The sequence below is a fragment of the Panulirus ornatus genome, chromosome 26, assembly GCF_036320965.1.
Source record: "Panulirus ornatus isolate Po-2019 chromosome 26, ASM3632096v1, whole genome shotgun sequence".
NCBI classification, from domain to species: domain Eukaryota; kingdom Metazoa; phylum Arthropoda; class Malacostraca; order Decapoda; family Palinuridae; genus Panulirus; species Panulirus ornatus.
In genome coordinates this window covers 10577691-10603880 of record NC_092249.1, presented here as the reverse complement: position 1 = coordinate 10603880, position 26190 = coordinate 10577691, and the positions used below count along the sequence as shown (strand labels likewise).

Genomic DNA, 26190 nt, shown 5'->3' with positions numbered 1-26190 from the left:
TCTTGTGGTGATTTGTGTTATAATTTGTGCTGTGGTTGTTACGTTCTGCTTCCTCCCCTTACACATTAAAGGGTGTATAATCAGCCCATAGACCCATTAAAACATAACTCTGAAATAACAGCTTCTGACAACAGAGAGACATGAGCTAGACATAGATTACCTAACAATCTGGCTAACATCTGGCAGCTGACGGCCGTAATGATATATTTAATCTTTCCTTCTCAAGTTGGTCAAATACCAAACACAGATGAAAATCTAGAAAAATATATCTACAATAGCAAAATAAACAGGCTCTCTCGCAACAAATAATACAATTCATCTTGATACATAGATCTCTCTTTATATTACTTTACTTAACATCACTCTGGCAAATATACTGGCATCAATCATATAACAGAATGGTTTGAAATGACTGAGATGTGTACAGATTACGTTATACATTTACCAACAGCTTTGTATCGCATCCTTCCTCTTGGCTATTCCAGAGAAAGAGACAGACTTGACCTTGGCCATCTTCCATTTCTATACAATTTCTCAAAGAAAACTGAATAAGATATAATGGAGTAACTATAACATTACGGGTAAGTAGGGAAGATCACTGTAACATCTCCCTCCCGAAAGAGACATGAGTCAGCCATTAGTTGACTCATGACTAGCTGCTATACGAGACAATACATCAGATATAACATTATCCTTTACTCTATATGCTTGATAATCAATCAAACGTTGGTTCACATTTTTCATCTGTAAAAATACAAAGGGATTGTGATCCGTAAACACTTGTCTCGGCCTACCTACTCCTCTGAAATATACATCAAAATGATTCAAACTTAAAATCAAGGTTACTGTGTCCTTTTCGGTAGTACTGTAGTTTTTCTGGTAGGACAGAAACTTTGAAAAATAACAAATTGGAAAATCAATCTCATTTTTCTCTTGCAGCAAGACTCCACCAACCCCAAAATCACTTGCATCTATATACAATTTAAATGGTCTATCACAATTTGAAGTAGAAAGTATGGGTTTACGTCTGTTTCAATTTCTTAAAGGCCTCATCACATAAATCATCCATACAAATTTGACTTTCTTTGACAATAACCTGGTTAATGGTAAAGCAATGATTGAAAAATTCTTACAGAACCTACGATAATATCCAGCCATACCCAGAAATTTCAATAATTCTTTCTTATTTGTGAGTGCTGGAACTTTTACAATACTTTTTATCTTAGCAGTGACTGATCCCGGACCAACAACATAATCCATATATTCTACAGTTGCTCTAGTAAATTCACTCTTTACAAGGCTTACCGTCAAATTTGTTTTGTTCAACCTATTAAACACTTCCCACACTAAATACACATGTTCTTCCCAAGTTTTTGAATACGGTACTTGATCATGAACAGAACAATCTTTAACATCACACAATACTTGATTCATTAATCTTTGGAATGTATTACCACTGTTTTTCATACCAAAAGGACATCACTTTATACTGATACAAACCATCCATACAGAAATTTCTTTTGCTCTTTGAGTTAAAGGTACTTCCCAACACCCTTTCAATAAGTCTAACTTAGTTACACATTTAGCATCTCCTATCTGATCAATACCAACATCTACTCTTGCGATGGGATATGAGTCAGCTTTAGTGATCTTATTTACTTTTCTGAAATCAGTGCAAAATCTGGAGGTAATACCATCAAGGTTTAGTTATTAAGACACAAGGTGAACTCCAAGGAATACTACTTTTTTCAATCAGATCATTGTCAAGCATATACTCTACTTCTTTTCTCATTATTTCATTTTAAGATTCACTCTGTATGGGTGCTGCTTCATAGGTGTTGCATCAACAATTTTGACCTTAAGTAGTAATACATCAGTTCTCTTAGGAACATCAAAACAAACACCTAAACTTATTCATTATTTGTATGATCTCATCTCTTTTCTCAGTTTCTATATAATCAAGCTTCTTTTTCAAATTATCTAACATATCTGAATTTTTTACAAATTTGTCTTCACATCCCTCCAACTTTACATTCTCACTCCCATCTACATCCTCTGCATCATCAGACATAACACATGCTCAAGGCACATTTGTAACCTCATCATCCTTTGCAGAATTTCTATCATGTTTATGTGGCACAATCGGCTTGGCTTGCGTCTTTCTGGAGTATTCACAAAGTAGTTCAAATCATCCACTCTTCTCTCAATAACACAGGGACCATAAAACCTGGCTCTCAGAGGATTTCCTGTCTGAGGCAATAATACCAACACTCGATCACCTGGTTTGAACTGTCTGCTTCTAGATTTTTTGTCATACCATACATTCATATCTTTTTGACACTCTTCCAAATTTTCTGCAGTAATCTCTCTAGCTCTACACAATCTGCGTTTAAAATCTGATACATACTTCAGTAATCCAGGAGATTCACTCTTCCCTAACCATTTCTCTTTCAACATAATCAATGGACCTCTTACTTCATGTCCACACGCTAACTCAAATGAACTAAAACCTGTAGACTCGTGTACCGAGTCTCTAATGGCAAATAATGCTAGAGGCAGACCCTCATCCCAATCTACTGACAGTTCCTCAAAAAACATACTCAAAGTATTTTTCAAAGTCTGATGGAATCTCTCCACAACTCCTTGGCTCTGTGGGTGTTAAGCACTTGACATCTTATGTGTTATATGTAACCCCTTTAATATTTTCTTAAACATTCCTGAGGTGAAATATTACTTCCCTGGTCTGACTGTATAATTTCAGGCATACCCACCCAGGAGAAATATTTCATTAACTCTCTTACAATATTTTTAGAATGTATGCTACGTAATGATACTGCTTTTGAAAATCTGGTAGATGCACACATTATTGTTAATAAATACTGATTTTCCTTTACGTGTGTTAGGTAGAGGAACTACACAAGCAATTCCAATTTTGCTTAAGGGTTTACAAAAAACAGGAATTGGCTGCAATGGTGCTGGCTGTATGGTCTGGTTGGGTTCACCTACTCTCTGACATAGTTCACAAGTCTTACAATACTGGGACACATCTTTCTTCATATTTGGCCAATGAAAATGAGTTAATATTCTGTCATTTGTCTTCCTAACTCCCAAATGTCCAGACAAACAAGAACTAAGCAATTACATTTACTCTATAATTCTTTGGAACTACAATTTGCTTTTTGACCTCCCAGTGATCAGATGCTGGAACATAAGCAGGCCTCCATTTTCTCATTCACACACCATTTTGTACATAAAATCCAACTGATACATCACTCTCATTTCCATTTCTAGCAGCTTCACTCCAACTTTCTTTCAAACTCTCATCACCCTTCTGGAACTTTGTCAACTCTTCCTTGTCCACAACAAAATCTGGAAATAGATCAATTTTTAATTCCACAGTGTTCTTCTCATTTCCAATTTCTACTGTATTATTTCTCGTTACATACTCTTCATTAAATAAATCACCGAAATCATAATGAACTTCTCCTATCTTTAACACTGACCTGGTCACAACACAAGCTAGATAAACAATTTCACTGCACTGTATATTACCATCAGTCTGATTCTCTACAGTCTTATCTGTCATGTGGTTCACCTTTACAAATAGGTTCTGGGACTAATTTGTCAGTCAAACCATTCCCAACAGCATGTGTACTCCAGACATAGGAAATTCCTCACATATCCCAACGTTTACGCGGGCACTCACAAATCCACTCTCAAGATTTATATAATGCGATGGGATGGGCTCGCATAACCATAACTCTTTTACATTATTTTTCTCCCCCAGAGGAAGACTCCTTTGTCCACTCTAATGCATCTTTCAGAGTTAAAGTCTGACTAGCCCCAGTATACTACCTCAATATCATTTTCTTCTCAGGACTGCCTTTAATTCCAACCTTTCCTTCAGTAATATATGGCTCATACATTGCACACTTTGGTTCACTCACATTATACTCATTACTTCTTACTTAATAATATCATGTTTCTCTTCCTAAGCAACATTTATTCCTATAGTCTTTGGTGATATTTGACACTGATATTTACCATGACCAAATTCTCCACATCCCAAACACTTCATTGGTGGTCGCTCCTGTCTTCTAACATACGGGTTATGACTAAACTGTGTATGTCCTTGGAGTCTATTTCCTACATGGTTTTATGGCTCATAGTTATGTGAACCTTCCACAAAATAATGCTAATAAGGATGTTGAACATTTGAATAGTGTGGATATTTATAAGGTTTGTCATAATTCTGCTCTTTACTCTGTTTTATCATACTTTGTTTACATGTTATTTCTTTCTTACAATATTGTTTTAGCTAATTCTAACTGGTCAGCCATCCTGGCTGCTTCTGTCACATTTTTCACTCTACTCTTGCATATTTCATAATATATTTCAGGTTGTAAGCCACTTTTGAACCGTTCCAACAGGATTAGTTGCATCTGCTTCAGTGTTTCTACTTTTTCTAATTTACACCACCTCTCTAATATCATTCCAAATTCTCTAGCCATCTCCAGGTGAGTTTGTCCGCTAATTTTCTTGACGTCCCTAAACCTTCTCCTGTATTGCTTCTGCATCCAATTCCACAGTCTTTAATACTGTTTCCTTAACAGCCTTATAATCTACTGATTCCATTAAACTAAGACATGCTTATGCCTCTCTAGCCTTACCCTTAAATTTATTCTGCACCAACGTAGCCCAGTCCATTTCATCGCATTCTTTAATTGTTGCAAGTATTTCAAACTGAATCAAGAAGTCCTCAGCTTCTTTTTCTATAAACTCAGGTAACTGACTTACGCTATCATTTTATCTCCAATTCTTCTTCTTAAACCTGTTCTTTCTGCTATTTCTAATTGCCTAAGCCTTATTCTTTATCAGCTTCTATTTGTATTTTCTTAAGCTCAAATTCTAATCTTAATTTCTCCATTGCAACTTTTTCACTACTATCAACATCTTGAAGTTCCTTCAATAAGGACACCAACTGATCAATTAATTTCCTCTGCGCGTCACTTGTGACATGTGTCAGTAGAGATATTCCATGATTAACTACTACCTGCATCAGTTCATCTTTATTACACTGGTACTGAAAATGTATATCCTGGGTTTCAATACACTTCTTAGCGTTACCTACCTTGTTTAAACACACTATATTTACAAGTATAAGCACTTACTTGTTTAAGAGAATTTTTCTCCATTTATTTCATAGGAGCAAAGTAGAGTACTAACCCACAACACTTCGGCCAGCTTGAATTACGTACACTTGGTTTCACAATTTCAGCTCCCTGGACTGTGTTTTCACCTATTCATATCTTGGACAGCAGGCTTCCACATAATCTGTTTCACAGTTCAAAAATCCCAGACGCAAGTTTCACAGTTCAATATTCCGGACGGGCCCCCATGTTACGTTCTGCCTCCACCCCTTACACATTAAAGGGTGTATAATCAGCCCATAGACCCATTAAAACATAACTCTGAAATAACAGCTTCTGACAACAGAGAGACATGAGCTAGACACAGATTACCTAACAATCTGGCAGCTGACGGCCGTAATGATATATTTAATTTTTCCTTCTCAAGTCGGTCAAATACCAAAGATAAAAATCTAAATGAAAATATTTATAATAGCAAAATAAACATGGCTCCCTGGTAACAAAAGTGATACAATTTATCAATTTATCATTTTATCAAACTCAGTCACCAGCTTCTGCAGTTTCTCACATGAATCAGCCACCAGCGCTGTATCATCAGCGAACAACAACTGACTCACTTCCCAAGCTCTCTCATCCACAACAGACTTCATACTTGCCCCTCTTTCCAAAACTCTTGCATTTACCTCCCTAACAACCCCATCCATAAACAAATTAAACAACCATGGAGACATCACACACTCCTGCAGCAAACCTACATTCACTGAGAACCAATCACTTTCCTCTCTTCCTACACGTACACATCCCTTACAACCTCGATAAAAACTTTTCACTGCTTCTAACAACTTGCCTCCCACACCATATATTCTTAATACCTTCCACAGAGCATCTCTATCAACTCTATCATATGCCTTCTCCAGATCCATAAATGCTACATACAAATCCATTTGCTATTATTATTATTATTATTATTATTTTTTTTTTTTTTTTGCTTTGTCGCTGTCTCCCGCGTTTGCGAGGTAGCGCAAGGAAACAGACGAAAGAAATGGCCCAACCCACCCCCATACACATGTATATACATACGTCCACACACGCAAATATAAATACCTACACAGCTTTCCATGGTTTACCCCAGACGCTTCACATGCCTTGATTCAATCCACTGACAGCACGACAACCCCGGTATACCACATCGCTCCAATTCACTCTATTCCTTGCCCTCCTTTCACCCTCCTGCATGCTCAGGCCCCGATCACACAAAATCTTTTTCACTCCATCTTTCCACCTCCAATTTGGTCTCCCTCTTCTCCTCGTTCCCTCCACCACCGACACATATATTCTCTTGGTCAATCTTTCCTCACACATTCTCTCCATGTGCCCGAACCATTTCAAAACACCCTCTTCTGCTCTCTCAACCACGCTCTTTTTATTTCCACACATCTCTCTTACCCTTACGTTACTTACTCGATCAAACCACCTCACACCACACATTGTCCTCAAACATCTCATTTCCAGCACATCCATCCTCCTGCGCACAACTCTATCCATAGCCCACGCCTCGCAACCATACAACATTGTTGGAACCACTATTCCTTCAAACATACCCATTTTTGCTTTCCGAGATAATGTTCTCGACTTCCACACATTCTTCAAGGCTCCCAGAATTTTCGCCCCCTCCCCCACCCTATGATCCACTTCCGCTTCCATGGTTCCATCCGCTGCCAGATCCACTCCCAGATATCTAAAACACTTCACTTCCTCCAGTTTTTCTCCATTCAAACTCACCTCCCAATTGACTTGACCCTCAACCCTACTGTACCTAATAACCTTGCTCTTATTCACATTTACTCTTAACTTTCTTCTTTCACACACTTTACCAAACTCAGTCACCAGCTTCTGCAGTTTCTCACATGAATCAGCCACCAGCGCTGTATCATCAGCGAACAACAACTGACTCACTTCCCAAGCTCTCTCATCCCCAACAGACTTCATACTTGCCCCTCTTTCCAGACTCTTGCATTTACCTCCCTAACAACCCCATCCATAAACAAATTAAACAACCATGGAGACATCACACACCCCTGCCGCAAACCTACATTCACTGAGAACCAATCACTTTCCTCTCTTCCTACACGTACACATGCCTTACATCCTCGATAAAAACTTTTCACTGCTTCTAACAACTTTCCTCCCACACCATATATTCTTAATACCTTCCACAGAGCATCTCTATCAACTCTATCATATGCCTTCTCCAGATCCATAAATGCTACATACAAATCCATTTGCTTTTCTAAGTATTTCTCACATACATTCTTCAGAGCAAACACCTGATCCACACATCCTCTACCACTTCTGAAACCACACTGTTCTTCCCCAATCTGATGCTCTGTACATGCCTTCACCCTCTCAATCAATATCCTCCCATATAATTTACCAGGAATACTCAACAAACTTATACCTCTATAATTTGACCACTCACTCTTATCCCCTTTGCCTTTGTACAATGGCACTATGCACGCATTCCGCAAATCCTCAGGCACCTCACCATGAGTCATACATACATTAAATAACCTTACCAACCAGTCAACAATACAGTCACCCCCTTTTTTAATAAATTCCACTGCAATACCATCCAAACCTACTGCCTTGCCGGCTTTCATCTTCCGCAAAGCTTTTACTACCTCTTCTTTGTTTACCAAATCATTTTCCCTAACCCTCTCACTTTGCACACCACCTCGACCAAAACACCCTATATCTGCCACTCTATCATCAAACACATTCAACAAACCTTCAAAATACTCACTCCATCTCCTTCTCACATCACCACTACTTGTTATCACCTCCCCATTTGCGCCCTTCACTGAAGTTCCCATTTGCTCCCTTGTCTTACGCACTTTATTTACCTCCTTCCAGAACATCTTTTTATTCTCCCTAAAATTTAATGATATTCTCTCACCCCAACTCTCCTTTGCCCTTTTTTTCACCTCTTGCACCTTTCTCTTGACCTCCTGTCTCTTTCTTTTATACATCTCCCACTCAATTTCATTTTTTTCCTGCAAAAATCGTCCAAATTATTATTATTATTATTATTATTATTATTATTATTATTATTATTATTATTATTATTATTATTATTATTATTATTATTATTATTTTTATTATTATTATTATTATCATCATCATTATTATTATTATTATTATTATTATTATTATTATTATTATTATTATCATTATCATTATCATTATCACTTTCTAAAATGGGAAACAGAAGAAGGAGTCACGCGGGGAGTGCTCATCCTCCTCAAAGGCTCAGAGTGGGGTGCCTAAATGTGTGTGGATGTAACCAAGATGTGAAAAAAGGAGAGATAGGTAGTATGTTTGAGGAAAGGAACCTGGATGTTTTGGCTCTGAGTGAAACGAAGCTCAAGGGTAAAGGGGAAGAGTGGTTTGGGAATGTCTGGGGAGTAAAGTCAGGGGTTAGTGAGAGGACAAGAGCAAGGGAAGGAGTAGCAATACTCCTGAAACAGGAGTTGTGGGAGTATGTGATAGAGTGTAAGAAAGTAAATTCTCGATTAATATGGGTAAAACTGAAAGTTGATGGAGAGAGGTGGGTGATTATTGGTGCATATGCACCTGGGCATGAGAAGAAAGATCATGAGAGGCAAGTGTTTTGGGAGCAGCTGAATGAGTGTGTTAGTGGTTTTGATGCACGAGACCGGGTTATAGTGATGGGTGATTTGAATGCAAAGGTGAGTAATGTGGCAGTTGAGGGAATAATTGGTATACATGGGGTGTTCAGTGTTGTAAATGGAAATGGTGAAGAGCTTGTAGATTTATGTGCTGAAAAAGGACTGATGATTGGGAATACCTGGTTTAAAAAGCGAGAGATACATAAGTATACTTATGGAAGTAGGAGAGATGGCCAGAGAGCGTTATTGGATTACGTGTTAATTGACAGGCGTGCGAAAGAGAGACTTTTGGATGTTAATGTGCTGAGAGGTGCAACTGGAGGGATGTCTGATCATTATCTTGTGGAGGCTAAGGTGAAGATTTGTATGGGTTTTCAGAAAAGAAGAGTGAATGTTGGGGTGAAGAGGGTGGTGAGAGTAAGTGAGCTTGGGAAGGAGACCTGTGTGAGGAAGTACCAGGAGAGACTGAGTACAGAATGGAAAAAGGTGAGAACAATGGAAGTAAGGGGAGTGGGGGAGGAATGGGATGTATTTAGGGAATCAGTGATGGATTGCGCAAAAGATGCTTGTGGCATGAGAAGAGTGGGAGGTGGGTTGATTAGAAAGGGTAGTGAGTGGTGGGATGAAGAAGTAAGAGTACTAGTGAAAGAGAAGAGAGAGGCATTTGGACGATTTTTGCAGGGAAAAAATGCAATTGAGTGGGAGATGTATAAAAGAAAGAGACAGGAGGTCAAGAGAAAGGTGCAAGAGGTGAAAAAAAGGGCAAATGAGAGTTGGGGTGAGAGAGTATCATTAAATTTTAGGGAGAATAAAAAGATGTTCTGGAAGGAGGTAAATAAAGTGCGTAAGACAAGGGAGCAAATGGGAACTTCAGTGAAGGGCGCAAATGGGGAGGTGATAACAAGTAGTGGTGATGTGAGAAGGAGATGGAGTGAGTATTTTGAAGGTTTGTTGAATGTGTTTGATGATAGAGTGGCAGATATAGGGTGTTTTGGTCGAGGTGGTGTGCAAAGTGAGAGGGTTAGGGAAAATGATTTGGTAAACAGAGAAGAGGTAGTGAAAGCTTTGCGGAAGATGAAAGCCGGCAAGGCAGCAGGTTTGGATGGTATTGCAGGGGAATTTATTAAAAAAGGGGGTGACTGTATTGTTGACTGGTTGGTAAGGTTATTTAATGTATGTATGACTCATGGTGAGGTGCCTGAGGATTGGCGGAATGCGTGCATAGTGCCATTGTACAAAGGCAAAGGGGATAAGAGTGAGTGCTCAAATTACAGAGGTATAAGTTTGTTGAGTATTCCTGGTAAATTATATGGGAGGGTATTGATTGAGAGGGTGAAGGCATGTACAGAGCATCAGATTGGGGAAGAGCAGTGTGGTTTCAGAAGTGGTAGAGGATGTGTGGATCAGGTGTTTGCTTTGAAGAATGTATGTGAGAAATACTTAGAAAAGCAAATGGATTTGTATGTATCATTTATGGATCTGGAGAAGGCATATGATAGAGTTGATAGAGATGCTCTGTGGAAGGTATTAAGAATATATGGTGTGGGAGGCAAGTTGTTAGAAGCAGTGAAAAGTTTTTATCGAGGATGTAAGGCATGTGTACGTGTAGGAAGAGAGCAAAGTGATTGCTTCTCAGTGAATGTAGGTTTGCGGCAGGGGTGTGTGATGTCTCCATGGTTGTTTAATTTGTTTATGGATGGGGTTGTTAGGGAGGTAAATGCAAGAGTTTTGGAAAGAGGGGCAAGTATGAAGTCTGTTGGGGATGAGAGAGCTTGGGAAGTGAGTCAGTTGTTGTTCGCTGATGATACAGCGCTGGTGGCTGATTCATGTGAGAAACTGCAGAAGCTGGTGACTGAGTTTGGTAAAGTGTGCGGAAGAAGATAGTTAAGAGTAAATGTGAATAAGATCAAGGTTATTAGGTACAGTAGGGTTGAGGGTCAAGTCAATTGGGAGGTGAGTTTGAATGGAGAAAAACTGGAGGAAGTGAAGTGTTTTAGATATCTGGGAGTAGATCTGGCAGCGGATGGAACCATGGAAGCGGAAGTGGATCATAGGGTGGGGGAGGGGCGAAAATTCTGGGGGCCTTGAAGAATGTGTGGAAGTCGAGAACATTATCTCGGAAAGCAAAAATGGGTATGTTTGAAGGAATAGTGGTTCCAACAATGTTGTATGGTTGCGAGGCGTGGGCTATGGATGGAGTTGTGCGCAGGAGGATGGATGTGCTGGAAATGAGATGTTTGAGGACAATGTGTGGTGTGAGGTGGTTTGATCGAGTGAGTAACGTAAGGGTAAGAGAGATGTGTGGAAATAAAAAGAGCGTGGTTGAGAGAGCAGAAGAGGGTGTTTTGAAGTGGTTTGGGCACATGGAGAGAATGAGTGAGGAAAGATTGACCAAGAGGATATATGTGTCGGAGGTGGAGGGAACGAGGAGAAGAGGGAGACCAAATTGGAGGTGGAAAGATGGAGTGAAAAGATTTTGTGTGATCGGGGCCTGAACATGCAGGAGGGTGAAAGGAGGGCAAGGAATAGAGTGAATTGGAGCGATGTGGTATACCGGGTTGACGTGCTGTCAGTGGATTGAATCAAGGCATGTGAAGCGTCTGGGGTAAACCATGGAAAGCTGTGTAGGTATGTATATTTGCGTGTGTGGACGTATGTATATACATGTGTATGGGGGGGTGGGTTGGGCCATTTCTTTCGTCTGTTTCCTTGCGCTACCTCGCAAACGCGGGAGACAGCGACAAAGTATAATAAAAAAAAAAATATTATCATTATCATCATTATTATTATTATCATTGTTGTTATTGTTGTTATTATCATTATTATCATTATCATTACTATTATCATTATCATTGTTATTATCATTGTTATTATCATTATCATTACTCTTATCATTATTATTATTATTGTTATTATTATTATTATTATTATTATTATTATTATTATTATTATTATTATCATTATCATTATTATTAAATTATTATCATTATTATTATTATTATTATTATTATTATTATCATTATTATTTTTTTTTTTTTTTTTTGCTTTGTCGCTGTCTCCCGCGTTTGCGAGGTAGCGCAAGGAAACAGACGAAAGAAATGGCCCAACCCGCCCCCATACACATGTATATACATACGTCCACACACGCAAATATACATACCTACACAGCTTTCCATGGTTTACCCCAGACGCTTCACATGCCTTGATTCAATCCACTGACAGCACGTCAACCCCGGTATACCACATCGCTCCAATTCACTCTATTCCTTGCCCTCCTTTCACCCTCCTGCATGTTCAGGCCCCGATCACACAAAATCTTTTTCACTCCATCATTCCACCTCCAATTTGGTCTCCCTCTTCTCCTCGTTCCCCCCACCTCCGACACATATATCCTCTTGGACAATCTTTCCTCACTCATTCTCTCCATGTGCCCAAACCATTTCAAAACACCCTCTTCTGCTCTCTCAACCACGCTCTTTTTATTTCCACACATCTCTCTTACCCTTACGTTACTCACTCGATCAAACCACCTCACACCACACATTGTCCTCAAACATCTCATTTCCAGCACATCCATCCTCCTGCGCACAACTCTATCCATAGCCCACGCCTCGCAACCATACAACATTGTTGGAACCACTATTCCTTCAAACATACCCATTTTTGCTTTCCGAGATAATGTTCTCGACTTCCACACATTCTTCAAGGCTCCCAGAATTTTCGCCCCCTCCCCCACCCTATGATCCACTTCCGCTTCCATGGTTCCATCCGCTGCCAGATCCACTCCCAGATATCTAAAACACTTCACTTCCTCCAGTTTTTCTCCATTCAAACTCACCTCCCAATTGACTTGACCCTCAACCCTACTGTACCTAATAACCTTGCTCTTATTCACATTTACTCTTAACTTTCTTCTTCACACACTTTACCAAACTCAGTCACCAGCTTCTGCAGTTTCTCACATGAATCAGCGACCAGCGCTGTATCATCAGCGAACAGCAACTGACTCACTTCCCAAGCTCTCTCATCCCAACAGACTTCATACTTGCCCCTCTTTCCAAGACTCTTGCATTCACCTCCCTAACAACCCCATCCATAAACAAATTAAACAACCATGGAGACATCACACACCCCTGCCGCAAACCTACATTCACTGAGAACCAATCACTTTCCTCTCTTCCTACACGTACACATGCCTTACATCCTCGATAAAAACTTTTCACTGCTTCTAACAACTTGCCTCCCACACCATATATTCTTAATACCTTCCACAGAGCATCTCTATCAACTCTATCATATGCCTTCTCCAGATCCATAAATGCTACATACAAATCCATTTGCTTTTCTAAGTATTTCTCACATACATTCTTCAAAGCAAACACCTGATCCACACATCCTCTACCACTTCTGAAACCACACTGCTCTTCCCCAATCTGATGCTCTGTACATGCCTTCACCCTCTCAATCAATACCCTCCCATATAATTTACCAGGAATACTCAACAAACTTATACCTCTGTAATTTGAGCACTCACTCTTATCCCCTTTGCCTTTGTACAATGGCACTATGCACGCATTCCGCCAATCCTCAGGCACCTCACCATGAGTCATACATACATTAAATAACCTTACCAACCAGTCAACAATACAGTCACCCCCTTTTTTAATAAATTCCACTGCAATACCATCCAAACCTGCTGCCTTGCCGGCTTTCATCTTCCGCAAAGCTTTTACTACCTCTTCTCTGTTTACCAAATCATTTTCCCTAACCCTCTCACTTTGCACATCACCTCGACCAAAACACCCTATATCTGCCACTCTATCATCAAACACATTCAACAAACCTTCAAAATACTCACTCCATCTCCTTCTCACATCACCACTACTTGTTATCACCTCCCCATTTGCGCCCTTCACTGAAGTTCCCATTTGCTCCCTTGTCTTACGCACTTTATTTACCTCCTTCCAGAACATCTTTTTATTCTCCCTAAAATTTAATGATACTCTCTCACCCCAACTCTCATTTGCCCTTTTTTTCACCTCTTGCACCTTTCTCTTGACCTCCTGTCTCTTTCTTTTATACGTCTCCCACTCAATTGCATTCTTTCCCTGCAAAAATCGTCCAAATGCCTCTCTCTTCTCTTTCACTAATACTCTTACTTCTTCATCCCACCACTCACTACCCTTTCTGATCAACCCACCTCCCACTCTTCTCATGCCACAAGCACCTTTTGCGCAATCCATCACTGATTCCCTAAATACATTCCATTCCTCCCCCACTCCCCTTACTTCCATTGTTCTCACCTTTTTCCATTCTGTACTCAGTCTCTCCTGGTACTTCCTCACACAGGTCTCCTTCCCAAGCTCACTTACTCTCACCACCCTCTTCACCCCAACATTCACTCTTCTTTTCTGAAAACCCATACAAATCTTCACCTTAGCCTCCACAAGATAATGATCAGACATCCCTCCAGTTGCACCTCTCAGCACATTAACATCCAAAAGTCTCTCTTTCGCGCGCCTGTCAATTAACACGTAATCCAATAACGCTCTCTGGCCATCTCTCCTACTTACATAAGTACACTTATGTATATCTCGCTTTTTAAACCAGGTATTCCCAATCATCAGTCCTTTTTCAGCACATAAATCTACAAGCTCTTCACCATTTCAATTTACAACACTGAACACCCCATATATACCAATTATTCCCTCAATTGGTATTATTATTATTATTATCATTATCATTATCATTATTACTATCATTATTATTATTATTATTATTATTATTATTATTATTATTATTATCATCATTATTATCATTATTATTATTATTATTATTATTATTTTTTTTTTCTTTATTTTTTTTTTTTTAATTTTCCAAAAGAAGGAACAGAGAAGAGGGCCAGGTGAGGATATTCCCTCAAAGGCCCAGTCCTCTGTTCTTAACGCTACCTCGCTTTCGCGGGAAATAGCAAATAGTATGAAAAAAAGAAAAAGAAATTATTATCATTATAAGTATTATTATTATCATTATTATTATCATTGTTATTATCATTATTATTATTACTATTGTTGTTATTATTATTATTATTATTATTATTATTATTATTATTATTATTATTATTATTATCATTATTATTATTATTATCATTATTATCATTATCATTATTAACATTATTATTATCATTATCATTATCATCAATATTACTATTGTTGCTTTTATTATCATTAATGTCATTATTGTTCCCCTATTATTCCCTAGATAGCACTTATAGGTTTTTTTTTTTTATTATACTTTGTCGCTGTCTCCCGCGTTTGCGAGGTAGCGCAAGGAAACAGACGAAAGAAATGGCCCACCCCCCCCATACACATGTATATACATACGTCCACACACGCAAATATACATACCTACACAGCTTTCCATGGTTTACCCCAGACGCTTCACATACCCTGCTTCAATCCACTGACAGCACGTCAACCCCGGTATACCACATCGCTCCAATTCACTCTATTCCTTGCCCTCCTTTCACCCTGCTGCATGTTCAGGCCCCGATCACACAAAATCTTTTTCACTCCATCTTTCCACCTCCAATTTGGTCTCCCTCTTCTCCTTGTTCCCTCCACCTCCGACACATATATCCTCTTGGTCAATCTTTCCTCACTCATCCTCTCCATGTGCCCAAACCACTTCAAAACACCCTCTTCTGCTCTCTCAACCACGCTCTTTTTATTTCCACACATCTCTCTTACCCTTACGTTACTCACTCGATCAAACCACCTCACACCACACATTGTCCTCAAACATCTCATTTCCAGCACATCCATCCTCCTGCGCACAACTCTATCCATAGCCCACGCCTCGCAACCATACAACATTGTTGGAACCACTATTCCTTCAAACATACCCATTTTTGCTTTCCGAGATAATGTTCTCGACTTCCACACATTCTTCAAGGCTCCCAGGATTTTCGCCCCCTCCCCCACCCTATGATCCACTTCCGCTTCCATGGTTCCATCCGCTGCCAGATCCACTCCCAGATATCTAAAACACTTCACTTCCTCCAGTTTTTCTCCATTCAAACTCACCTCCCAATTGACTTGACCCTCAACCCTACTGTACCTAATAACCTTGCTCTTATTCACATTTACTCTTAACTTTCTTCTTCCACACACTTTTCCAAACTCAGTCACCAGCTTCTGCAGTTTCTCACATGAATCAGCCACCAGCGCTGTATCATCAGCGAACAACAACTGACTCACTTCCCAAGCTCTCTCATCCCCAACAGACTTCATACTTGCCCCTCTTTCCAAAACTCTTGCATTTACCTCCCGTAACAACCCCATCCATAAACAAATTAAACAACCATGGAGACATCACACACCCCTGCCGCAAACCTACATTCACTGAGAACCAATCACTTTCCTCTCTTCCTACACGTACACATGCCTTACATCCTCGATAAAAACTTTTCACTGCTTCTAACAACTTTCCTCCCACACCATATATTCTTAATACCTTCCACAGAGCATCTCTATCAACTCTATCATATGCCTTCTCCAGATCCATAAATGCTACTTACAAATCCATTTGCTTTTCTAAGTATTTCTCACATACATTCTTCAAAGCAAACACCTGATCCACACATCCTCTACCACTTCTGAAACCACACTGCTCTTCCCCAATCTGATGCTCTGTACATGCCTTCACCCTCTCAATCAATACCCTCCCATATAATTTACCAGGAATACTCAACAAACTTATACCTCTGTAATTTGAGCACTCACTCTTATCCCCTTTGCCTTTGTACAATGGCACTATGCACGCATTCCGCCAATCCTCAGGCACCTCACCATGAGTCATACATACATTAAATAACCTTACCAACCAGTCAACAATACAGTCACCCCCTTTTTTAATAAATTCCACTGCAATACCATCCAAACCAGCTGCCTTGCCGGCTTTCATCTTCCGCAAAGCTTTCACTACCTCTTCTCTGTTTACCAAATTATTTTCCCTAACCCTCTCACTTTGCACACCACCTCGACCAAAACACCTTATATCTGCCACTCTATCATCAAACACATTCAACAAACCTTCAAAATACTCACTCCATCTCCTTCTCACATCACCACTACTTGTTATCACCTCCCCACTTGCGCCCTTCACTGAAGTTCCCATTTGCTCCCTTGTCTTACGCACTTTATTTACCTCCTTCCAGAACATCTTTTTATTCTCCCTAAAATTTAATGATACTCTCTCACCCCAACTCTCATTTGCCCTTTTTTTCACCTCTTGCACCTTTCTCTTGACCTCCTGTCTCTTTCTTTTATACATCTCCCACTCAATTGCATTTTTTCCCTGCAAAAATCGTCCAAATGCCTCTCCCTTCTCTTTCACTAATACTCTTACTTCTTCATCCCACCACTCACTACCCTCTCTAATCAACCCACCTGCCACTCTTCTCATGCCACAAGCATCTTTTGCGCAATCCATCACTGATTCCCTAAATACATCCCATTCCTCCCCCACTCCCCTTACTTCCATTGTTCTCACCTTTTTCCATTCTGTACTCAGTCTCTCCTGGTACTTCCTCACACAGGTCTCCTTCTCAAGCTCACTTACTCTCACCACCCTCTTCACCCCAACATTCACTCTTCTTTTCTGAAAACCCATACAAATCTTCACCTTAGCCTCCACAAGATAATGATCAGACATCCCTCCAGTTGCACCTCTCAGCACGTTAATATCCAAAAGTCTCTCTTTCGCACGCCTGTCAATTAACACGTAATCCAATAACGCTCTCTGGCCATCTCTCCTACTTACATAAGTATACTTATGTATATCTCGCTTTGAAACCAGGTATTCCCAATCATCAGTCCTTTTTCAGCACATAAATCTACAAGCTCTTCACCATTTCCATTTACAACACTGAACACCCCATGTATACCAATTATTCCCTCAACTGCCACATTACTCACCTTTGCATTCAAATCACCCATCACTACGACCCGGTCTCGTGCATCAAAACCACTAACACACTCATTCAGCTGCTCCCAAAACACTTGCCTCTCTTGATCTTTCTTCTCATGCCCAGGTGCATATGCACCAATAATCACCCACCTCTCTCCATCAACTTTCAGTTTTACCCATATTAATCGAGAATTTACTTTCTTACACTCTATCACATACTCCCACAACTCCTGTTTCAGGAGTATTGCTACTCCTTCCCTTGCTCTTGTCCTCTCACTAACCCCTGACTTTACTCCCCAGATATTCTCAAACCACTCTTCCCCTTTACCCTTTAGCTTCGTTTCACTCAGAGCCAAAACATCCAGGTTCCTTTCCTCAAACATACTACCTATCTCTCCTTTTTTCACATCTTGGTTACATCCACACACATTTAGGCACCCCACTCTGAGCCTTCGAGGAGGATGAGCGCTCTCCGCGTGACTCCTTCTTCTGTTTCCCGTTTTAGAAAGTTAATACAAGGAGGGGAGGATTTCTGGCCCCCCGCTATATAATATGAATATTATATAGGGAGATTACACAGTCCAAAATCAAACTGGGTTGCAGGCCTAATGACCTTATTTATAGTCCGTTGGCCGTTAAGCCCAACAAACAAACAAAAATAATCAGTAATTAAATGGAAATGATGAAAAGAGCCGGTGACTGGGAATAACTGATTTAAAAAGAGGGATTAAAACAAGGACACGAATATGAGTAAGACAAATGGCAAGCGGGCATTACTGAATTACATACGAACAGATTATCGTGCAAAAGAAAGACTTTTGGATGCGAATATGGTGAGAGGGGCAGCTGGTGGGATGTCTGATCATTACCTTGTTGAGGTGAATGTGAAGATTTGTGGTAGTTTTAGGAAAAGAGGGTGCGATATTGATGAGAAGAAGGTGGTGAAAGTAAGTAGAACTAGAAAAGATATACGTGTGAAGAAATACAACGAAGGATTGAGGGCAGAAAAGCAAAAGGCAAGAATATACGAAACTAAGGAAGTGGGTGATGAATGGGAGGTATCTAGAAAATCACTGCTTGCATATGCGAGAGAGGCGCACGGCATGCTGAAGGTGGGAGATGGGAGAGTGATTAAAGTTAGTCACTGGTGGGTTGATGAAAGAGAAGAGAGAGGCGTTTGGGCGGCACTTACAGGAAAGGAGTGCAGATGACTGGGAAATGTACAAGAGAAAGCGGCAAGAGGTCAAGAGTTAGGTGATGGGATTAAAGAAGAGGGTAAATGATAGTTGAGATGGGCGAGTACCAGTCAACTTCAGGGAGAATACATGTTTTGGTAGGTTGATAGTGTACGAAAAACAAGAGAACAAATGGGAACATCGGTGAAGGGGACAAATGGAAAAATGGTAAGAGGTAGTGAAGAGGTGAGGAGTGAGTATTTTGAAGGATTATTGAATGTTTTCAATGACATGGTGGCAGATGTCAGATTTTTCGGTCGAGGAGGTATATGAAATGAGATAACAATCGTGAAAATTGGTTTAGTGAAGAGAGGTGGTCCATACGTTAAGATAAAATGTGGCAAGGTGGCTGGAGTGGATGGTATTGCCGTTGAATTTCTTAAGAAAGTGGGTGACTGTGTTGTTGATTGGTCGGTAAGGATATCCAATGTATGTATGAATCATGGTGAGGTTCTTAAGTATTGTCGGAATATTTATATAGTGCTACTGTATGACATAACGGGGACATTGTTGAGTGTTCAAACTAAGTAAGGTATAAATTTGTTGAGTATTCCTAGTGGGAGAGTCGTGTTTGAGAGGACGTAAACATGTAGAAAGCATCAGATTCGGAAGGAGTGATATATATTCAGAAGTGGTAGATGATGTGTGGATCATGTGTTTACTTTAAGGTATGTGTGTGAGAAATACTTAGAGAAACAGAAGGATTTGCATGTGGCATAGGGAGGTAAATGCAAGAGTTTTGGAAAGAGGGGCAAGTATGAAGTCTGTTGGGGATGAGAGAGCTTGGGAAGTGAGTCAGTTGTTGTTCGCTGATGATACAGCGCTGGTGGCGGATTCATGTGAGAAACTGCAGAAGCTGGTGACTGAGTTTGGTAAAGTGTGTGGAAGAAGAAAGTTAAGAGTAAATGTGAATAAGAGCAAGGTTATTAGGTACAGTAGGGTTGAGGGTCAAGTCAATTGGGAGGTGAGTTTGAATGGAGAAAAACTGGAGGAAGTGAAGTGTTTTAGATATCTGGGAGTGGATCTGTCAGCGGATGGAACCATGGAAGCGGAAGTGGATCATAGGGTGGGGGAGGGGGCGAAAATTTTGGGAGCCTTGAAAAATGTGTGGAAGTCGAGAACATTATCCCGGAAAGCAAAAATGGGTATGTTTGAAGGAATAGTGGTTCCAACAATGTTGTATGGTTGCGAGGCGTGGGCTATGGATAGAGTTGTGCGCAGGAGGATGGATGTGCTGGAAATGAGATGTTTGAGGACAATGTGTGGTGTGAGGTGGTTTGATCGAGTAAGTAACGTAAGGGTAAGAGAGATGTGTGGAAATAAAAAGAGCGTGGTTGAGAGAGCAGAAGAGGGTGTTTTGAAGTGGTTTGGGCACATGGAGAGAATGAGTGAGGAAAGATTGACCAAGAGGATATATGTGTCGGAGGTGGAGGGAACGAGGAGAAGAGGGAGACCAAATTGGAGGTGGAAAGATGGAGTGAAAAGGATTTTGTGTGATCGGGGCCTGAACATGCAGGAGGGTGAAAGGAGGGCAAGGAATAGAGTGAATTGGAGCGATGTGGTATACAGGGGTTGACGTGCTGTCAGTGGATTGAATCAAGGCATGTGAAGCGTCCGGGGTAAACCATGGAAAGCTGTGTAGGTATGTATATTTGCGTGTGTGGACGTGTGTATGTACATGTGTATGGGGGGGGGGTTGGGCCATTTCTTTCGTCTGTTTCCTTGCGCTACCTCGCAAACGCGGGAGACAGCGACGAGGTATAAAAAAAAAAAAAAAAAAAATAATAATAATAATGATAATGATAACAATGATAACGATGATAATGATAATAACTATGATAATGAATAATGATAATGAATTTGTATGTAGCATTTATGGATCTGGAGAAGGCTTATGATAGAGCTGATAGAGATGCTCTGTGGAAGGTATTAAGAATATATGGTTTGGGAGGTACGTTGTTAGAAGCAGTGAAAAGCTTTTATCGAGGATGTAAGGCATGTGTACGTGTAGGAAGAGAGGAAAGTGATTGGTTCTCAGTGAATGTAGGTTTGCGGCAGGGGTGCGTGATGTCTCCATGGTTGTTTAATTTGTTTATGGATGGTTTTGTTAGGGAAGTAAATGCAAGAGTTTTGGAAAGAGGGGCAAGTATGCAGTCTGTTGTGGACGAGAGAGCTTGGGAAGTGAGTCAGTTGTTGTTCGCTGATGATACAGCGCTGTTGGCTGATTCGGGTGAGAAACTGTAGAAGCTGGTGACTGAGTCTGGTAAAGTTTGTGAAAGAAGAAAGCTGCGAGTAAATGTGAATAAGAGCAAGATTATTAGGTACAGTAGGGTTTAGGGATCAATCAATTGGGAGGTAAGTTTGAATGGAGAAAAACTGGAGGAAGTGAAGTGTTTTAGATATCTGGGAGTGGACTTTGCAGCGGATGGAACCATGGAAGCGAAAGTGAATCATAGGCTGGGGGAGGGGGCGAAAGTTCTGGGAGCGTTGAAAAATATTGTGGAAGTCGAGAGCGTTATCTTGGAAAGAAAAAATGGGTATGTTTGAAGGAATAGTGGCTCCAACAATGTTATATGGTTGCGAGGCGTGGGCTATGGATAGAGTTCTGCGGAGGAGGGTGGATGTGCTGGAGATGAGATGTTTGAGGACAATATGTGGTGTGAGGTGGCTTGATCGAGTAAGTAATGAAAGGGTAAGAGAGATGTGTAGTAATAAAAAGGGTGGTTAAGAGAGCAGAAGAGGGTGTTTTGAAATGGTTTTGGTCACATGGAGAGAATGAGTGAGGAAAGATTGACAAAGAGGATATATGTGTCAGAGATGGAGGGAACGAGAAGTGAGAGACCAAATTGGCGGTGGAAAGATGGAGTGAAAAACATTGTGAGTGATCGGGGCCTGAACATGCAGGAGGGTGAAAGGCGTGCAAGGAAGAGAGTGAATTGGAGCGATGTGGTATACCGGGGTCGACGTGCTGTCAATGGATTGAACCAGGGCATGTGAAGCGTCTGGGGTAAACGATGGAAAGTTTTGTGGGGCCTGGATGTGGAAAGGGAGCTGTGGTTTCGGCGCATTATACATGACAGCTAGAGACTGAGCGTAAACGAATGTGGCCTTTGTTCTCTTTTCCTAGCGCTACCTCGCGCACATGCGGGGGGAGGGGGTTGTCATTTCATGTATGGCGGGGTGGCGACGAGAATGAATAAAGGCAGACAGTATGAATTATGTACATGTGTATATATATATGTATGTGTCCGTGTGTGTATATATATATATGTATACGTTGTGTGGACGTGTATGTATGTGTATGTGGGTTGGTTGTGCCATTCTTTTCTCTGTTTCCTTGCGCTACCTCGCTGACGCGGGAGACAGCGGCTAAGTATAATAAATACAATGAAAATAGATAATAACAATAATGATAATGGAGAAATTTTGTAGGAAATATAGTATTTTGGGTACCTGGTAGCGGACATGACGGAAAATGGAACCATGGAAGTAGAGAGAGTCATAGGGTGGTTAAGGGGGCGAAGGTTCTGGGAGCATTGAGGAACGGGTTGAGATGTCTTTATAAGAGAAGGCGAAAATGGGTATGTTTAAAGGTATAGTAGTCCCATCAATGTTGTGTGGATGCGAAACATGGGGTAAAGATGAGGATGTGCAGAGGAGGGTGGATGTATTAGATATGAAATATTTGAGGACACTATGTGGTGTGAGGTGGTTTAATTGAGTAACTAATAAAAAGGAAGATAGACTTATGGTAGTAAGAAGAGTGTGGTTTAAAGAGGTGAAGAGGGTAAACTGAAATAGTTTAGACATACGAGAGAGTGAGCAAGGAGGGGTTGACAAAGAGGATATATGTGTAGGGTATGGAGGAAACAAGGAGAAGGGGTAGACCAGACTGAATATAGAAGGATGGAATGAAAAGCATTTTGAGTGATTGGGAATTAATCACGCAGGAGGGTGAAAGGTGTGCATGGGTCGACGTGCTGTCAATGGACGGAACCAGGTCATGTGAAGCCGCCGCCTGGTTGTGCACAGGGGGCGCTTGTTTCAGTGCGTTGCACATGACGGCAAGAGAATTGATGCGAACGAATGCGGCCTTTTTTCGTTTGTTCCTGGCGCTCCTCGCTAATGTTGGATATGGCCTAGAAAATTGAAAAAAATGTAAGATAATAATGATAATAATGCAATGGTTGAAAAAGAGGACAAATGACAATTGAGGTGAGCAAGTGTAAGTAAACTTCAAAGGAAGGAGGTTAATAGCGTGTGAAAAACGAGGGAACAAATGGGAACATCGGTGAAGGGGGCAAAAGGGTAAGTTTTAACAGTTAGTGATGAAGTGAGAAGATGAAGTGAGTATGTTGAAGGGCTGTTGAATACGTGTGATGAAGAGTGGTAGATGTAGGGTGTCTGGATCGGGGTGGTATGGGAAATAAGAGTCGTGGAGAATGGTTCGAAAGGTTTGGTGAAGGGAGAAGTGGTGAAATCCTTGGATAAGATGAAATGTGGTAAGGCGGCTGGAGTGGATGGTATTGCAATTGAATTTCTACAGCCTTACTCGACACATTTGAGTCGAAAGTGGTCCATCTTATCAGCTCTCCCGGCTGATTCCAAACCTGAGCCAAAATTTGGTTCACTTTCCCTCTTCTACAAGTATTACTTTGGTTTTTGCTCCCGAGAGTTGGCTGCTTGTGTGCCCCACCACTACCTCGGCAAGTTGCTGTATCACATGATAATTTTGTAGCCATTGGTAACTCCATGGTGGAGTTTTGATAACTGTTTCTTTCCCTACACCTCGAAGCTTTGGAACTCTCTATCCTCTTTTTTCTTTCCATGAAAATATGATCTGTCACTTTCTAAAAGACAAGTGTTTCACTTCCCAAAACTCATTATTACCTTTTCTTGTCTCTTCTATTTCCTTTTCTTTAGCAATGTCAAATTTTGTCCATGACTGGAACCTTCAACGTAAAAAAAGAAATAGTACACATACGGATACAAGTTCCACGCAGCTAAGGAAAAAATTCTTTGATTTGAACAACATCGTTCCACCGGGGCTAAAATCTATTCACTTTTTCTTTTTTTAAAGAGTGTGTGGCCATATGTCATTCAGTATTAATGATATTTGGAAAAACATTCATATTTTCATTTTCCTCACTTTTCATACATCAATTCGTTAATCTGATTACTTTTAGTTATTCCTTAGAGGTCATAGGTCACCAAGACTTATTTGATTTTTCTTTCATTAATCAGCTAAATTTCAACCCATGTTTATGATATTGATCATCTGATGTCTTTCAACACACTTCAAATGATGACGATTACGAATCAGTAAGGATTATTTTCAATCATTTTTCTTTTTCTCATTTTCTACTTTTCTCCTTTTCTCATTTTCTCTTTTTCTCATATTCTACTTCTGAGGAAGAATCAGTTAGGAACTTACATAAATGCATCACTTTACGAAACATCATTATATCAACAATTTGGTTTAAGGCGTAACATAAGAACAAATGATGTCGTTGGATGTGCTCCTGGTGCTATGTAACGAGCAATATACTGCATATACTCCCGCCAAGACCTTTGATAAGACAGCCTCTGTCATACCATCATAACATTTACTTTCCATGTCTATGATAACAAAAACTCACCTTCACTTTATTGTACACTTACTCCATAATCTACTCAGACCAACCCGATTTTCTTGTTCCCACAGCTCGTGTTTTGCCTAACCTTATATATAGGTCTTTCCGCAGGTCAGTTTCCAATCTAGCGTATGACGCTCATCTACGTAACACAGAGAACACTGGATACAACGTCTTCCTCAGCTTCACCATCGCCAGTGTGATGGAGCTGCCGGCTACCGTCATGGCCATCATATGTACTGAGTGGCTGGGTCGTCGACACACAACCGTCTGGTCCATCGTGCTGACAGGCATGATTGGCTTGCCTGTTACAGCTCTCTCTATTGGTATGGCTATACTGTTGTAGTGTCTCACTTGGCACTACTGTTATCTCTGTTGGTATGACTGTACTGTTGTCTGACTTTATCAGTCTCCTGTTGTTATTGTCTCCGTTGGTATGACTGTACTGTTGTAGTGTCTCACTGACACTACTGTTATCTATGTTGGCATGACTGTACTGTTGTAGTGTCTCACTGACACTACTGTTATCTATGTTGGCATGACTGTACTGTTGTAGGGCTTTACTCGTCTGCCTGTTACTGTTGTTTCTGTTGGTACGACTGTACTGTTGTAGGGTTTTTGTCGTCTGCCTGTTACTGTTGTCTCTGTTGGTACGACTGTACTATTGTAGGGCTTTACTCGTCTGCCTGTTACTGTTGTCTCTGTTGGTACGACTGTACTGTTGTAGGGCTTTACTCGTTTGCCTGTTACTGTTGTCTCTGTTGGTACGACTGCACTGTTGTAGGCCTTTACTCGTCTGCCTGTTACTGTTGTCTCTGTTGGTACGACTGTACTCTTATAGGACCTCACTGGCCTGTTTATTGCTGTTGTCTCTTTTCGTATGACTCTACTGTTGTTGTACCTTACTGATCTACCTGTTACTGTAGTCTCTGTTGTTATGACTGCACTGCTGCAGTGCCTCACTGGCCTGTTAGGTTTTGTAGTCAATGTCGGAATCATCGTATTGATGTTTGCCCTTATTGGTAGGCCTAATGTTATTGTCCTTATTGGTATGAGGGTACTGTTGTATGAAGTTATTGGTATGAAGGTACTATTGTATGAAGTTATTAGTATGAGGGTACTGTTGTATGAAGTTATTGGTATGAGGGTACTGTTGTATGAAGTTATTGGTATGAAGGTACTGTTGTATGAAGTTATTAGTATGAGGGTACTGGTGTATGAAGTTACTGGTATGAGGGTACTGTTGTATGAAGTTATTGGTTTGCCTGTTTCTGTTGTCTTTGTTGATATATCTGTAATGTTGCTTGACTTTCCTGGCTTGTCTGTTGGTACTGTTTCTGTTGGTATGAATTTAATGTCGAATAACTTTATTGGCTTGTCTGTTACTGTTCCCTTTCTTAGAATGATTGTACTGTTGTATGACCTTATTGGTCTGTTTGTTGCTGTTGTCTCTGTTGGTATGACTATACTGTTGTAAGAATTTATTGGTCTCCCTTTTGCCGTTGCCTCTGCT

At 40.5% G+C, this 26190-nt stretch overlaps 1 protein-coding gene across 1 annotated transcript in view; it reads left to right on the top strand.

The window, feature by feature from the left end:
• Positions 1-25038, top strand: part of LOC139757448 (solute carrier family 22 member 3-like) — a 149441-nt gene extending 124403 nt beyond the window's left edge. The window contains exon 8 of the mRNA XM_071677973.1: positions 24789-25038. Coding sequence (XP_071534074.1) covers positions 24789-25023 — 235 coding nt within the window. The 3' untranslated portion in view covers positions 25024-25038. The remainder of the gene's footprint in view (positions 1-24788) is intronic.
• Positions 25039-26190: the final 1152 nt, after the last annotated feature.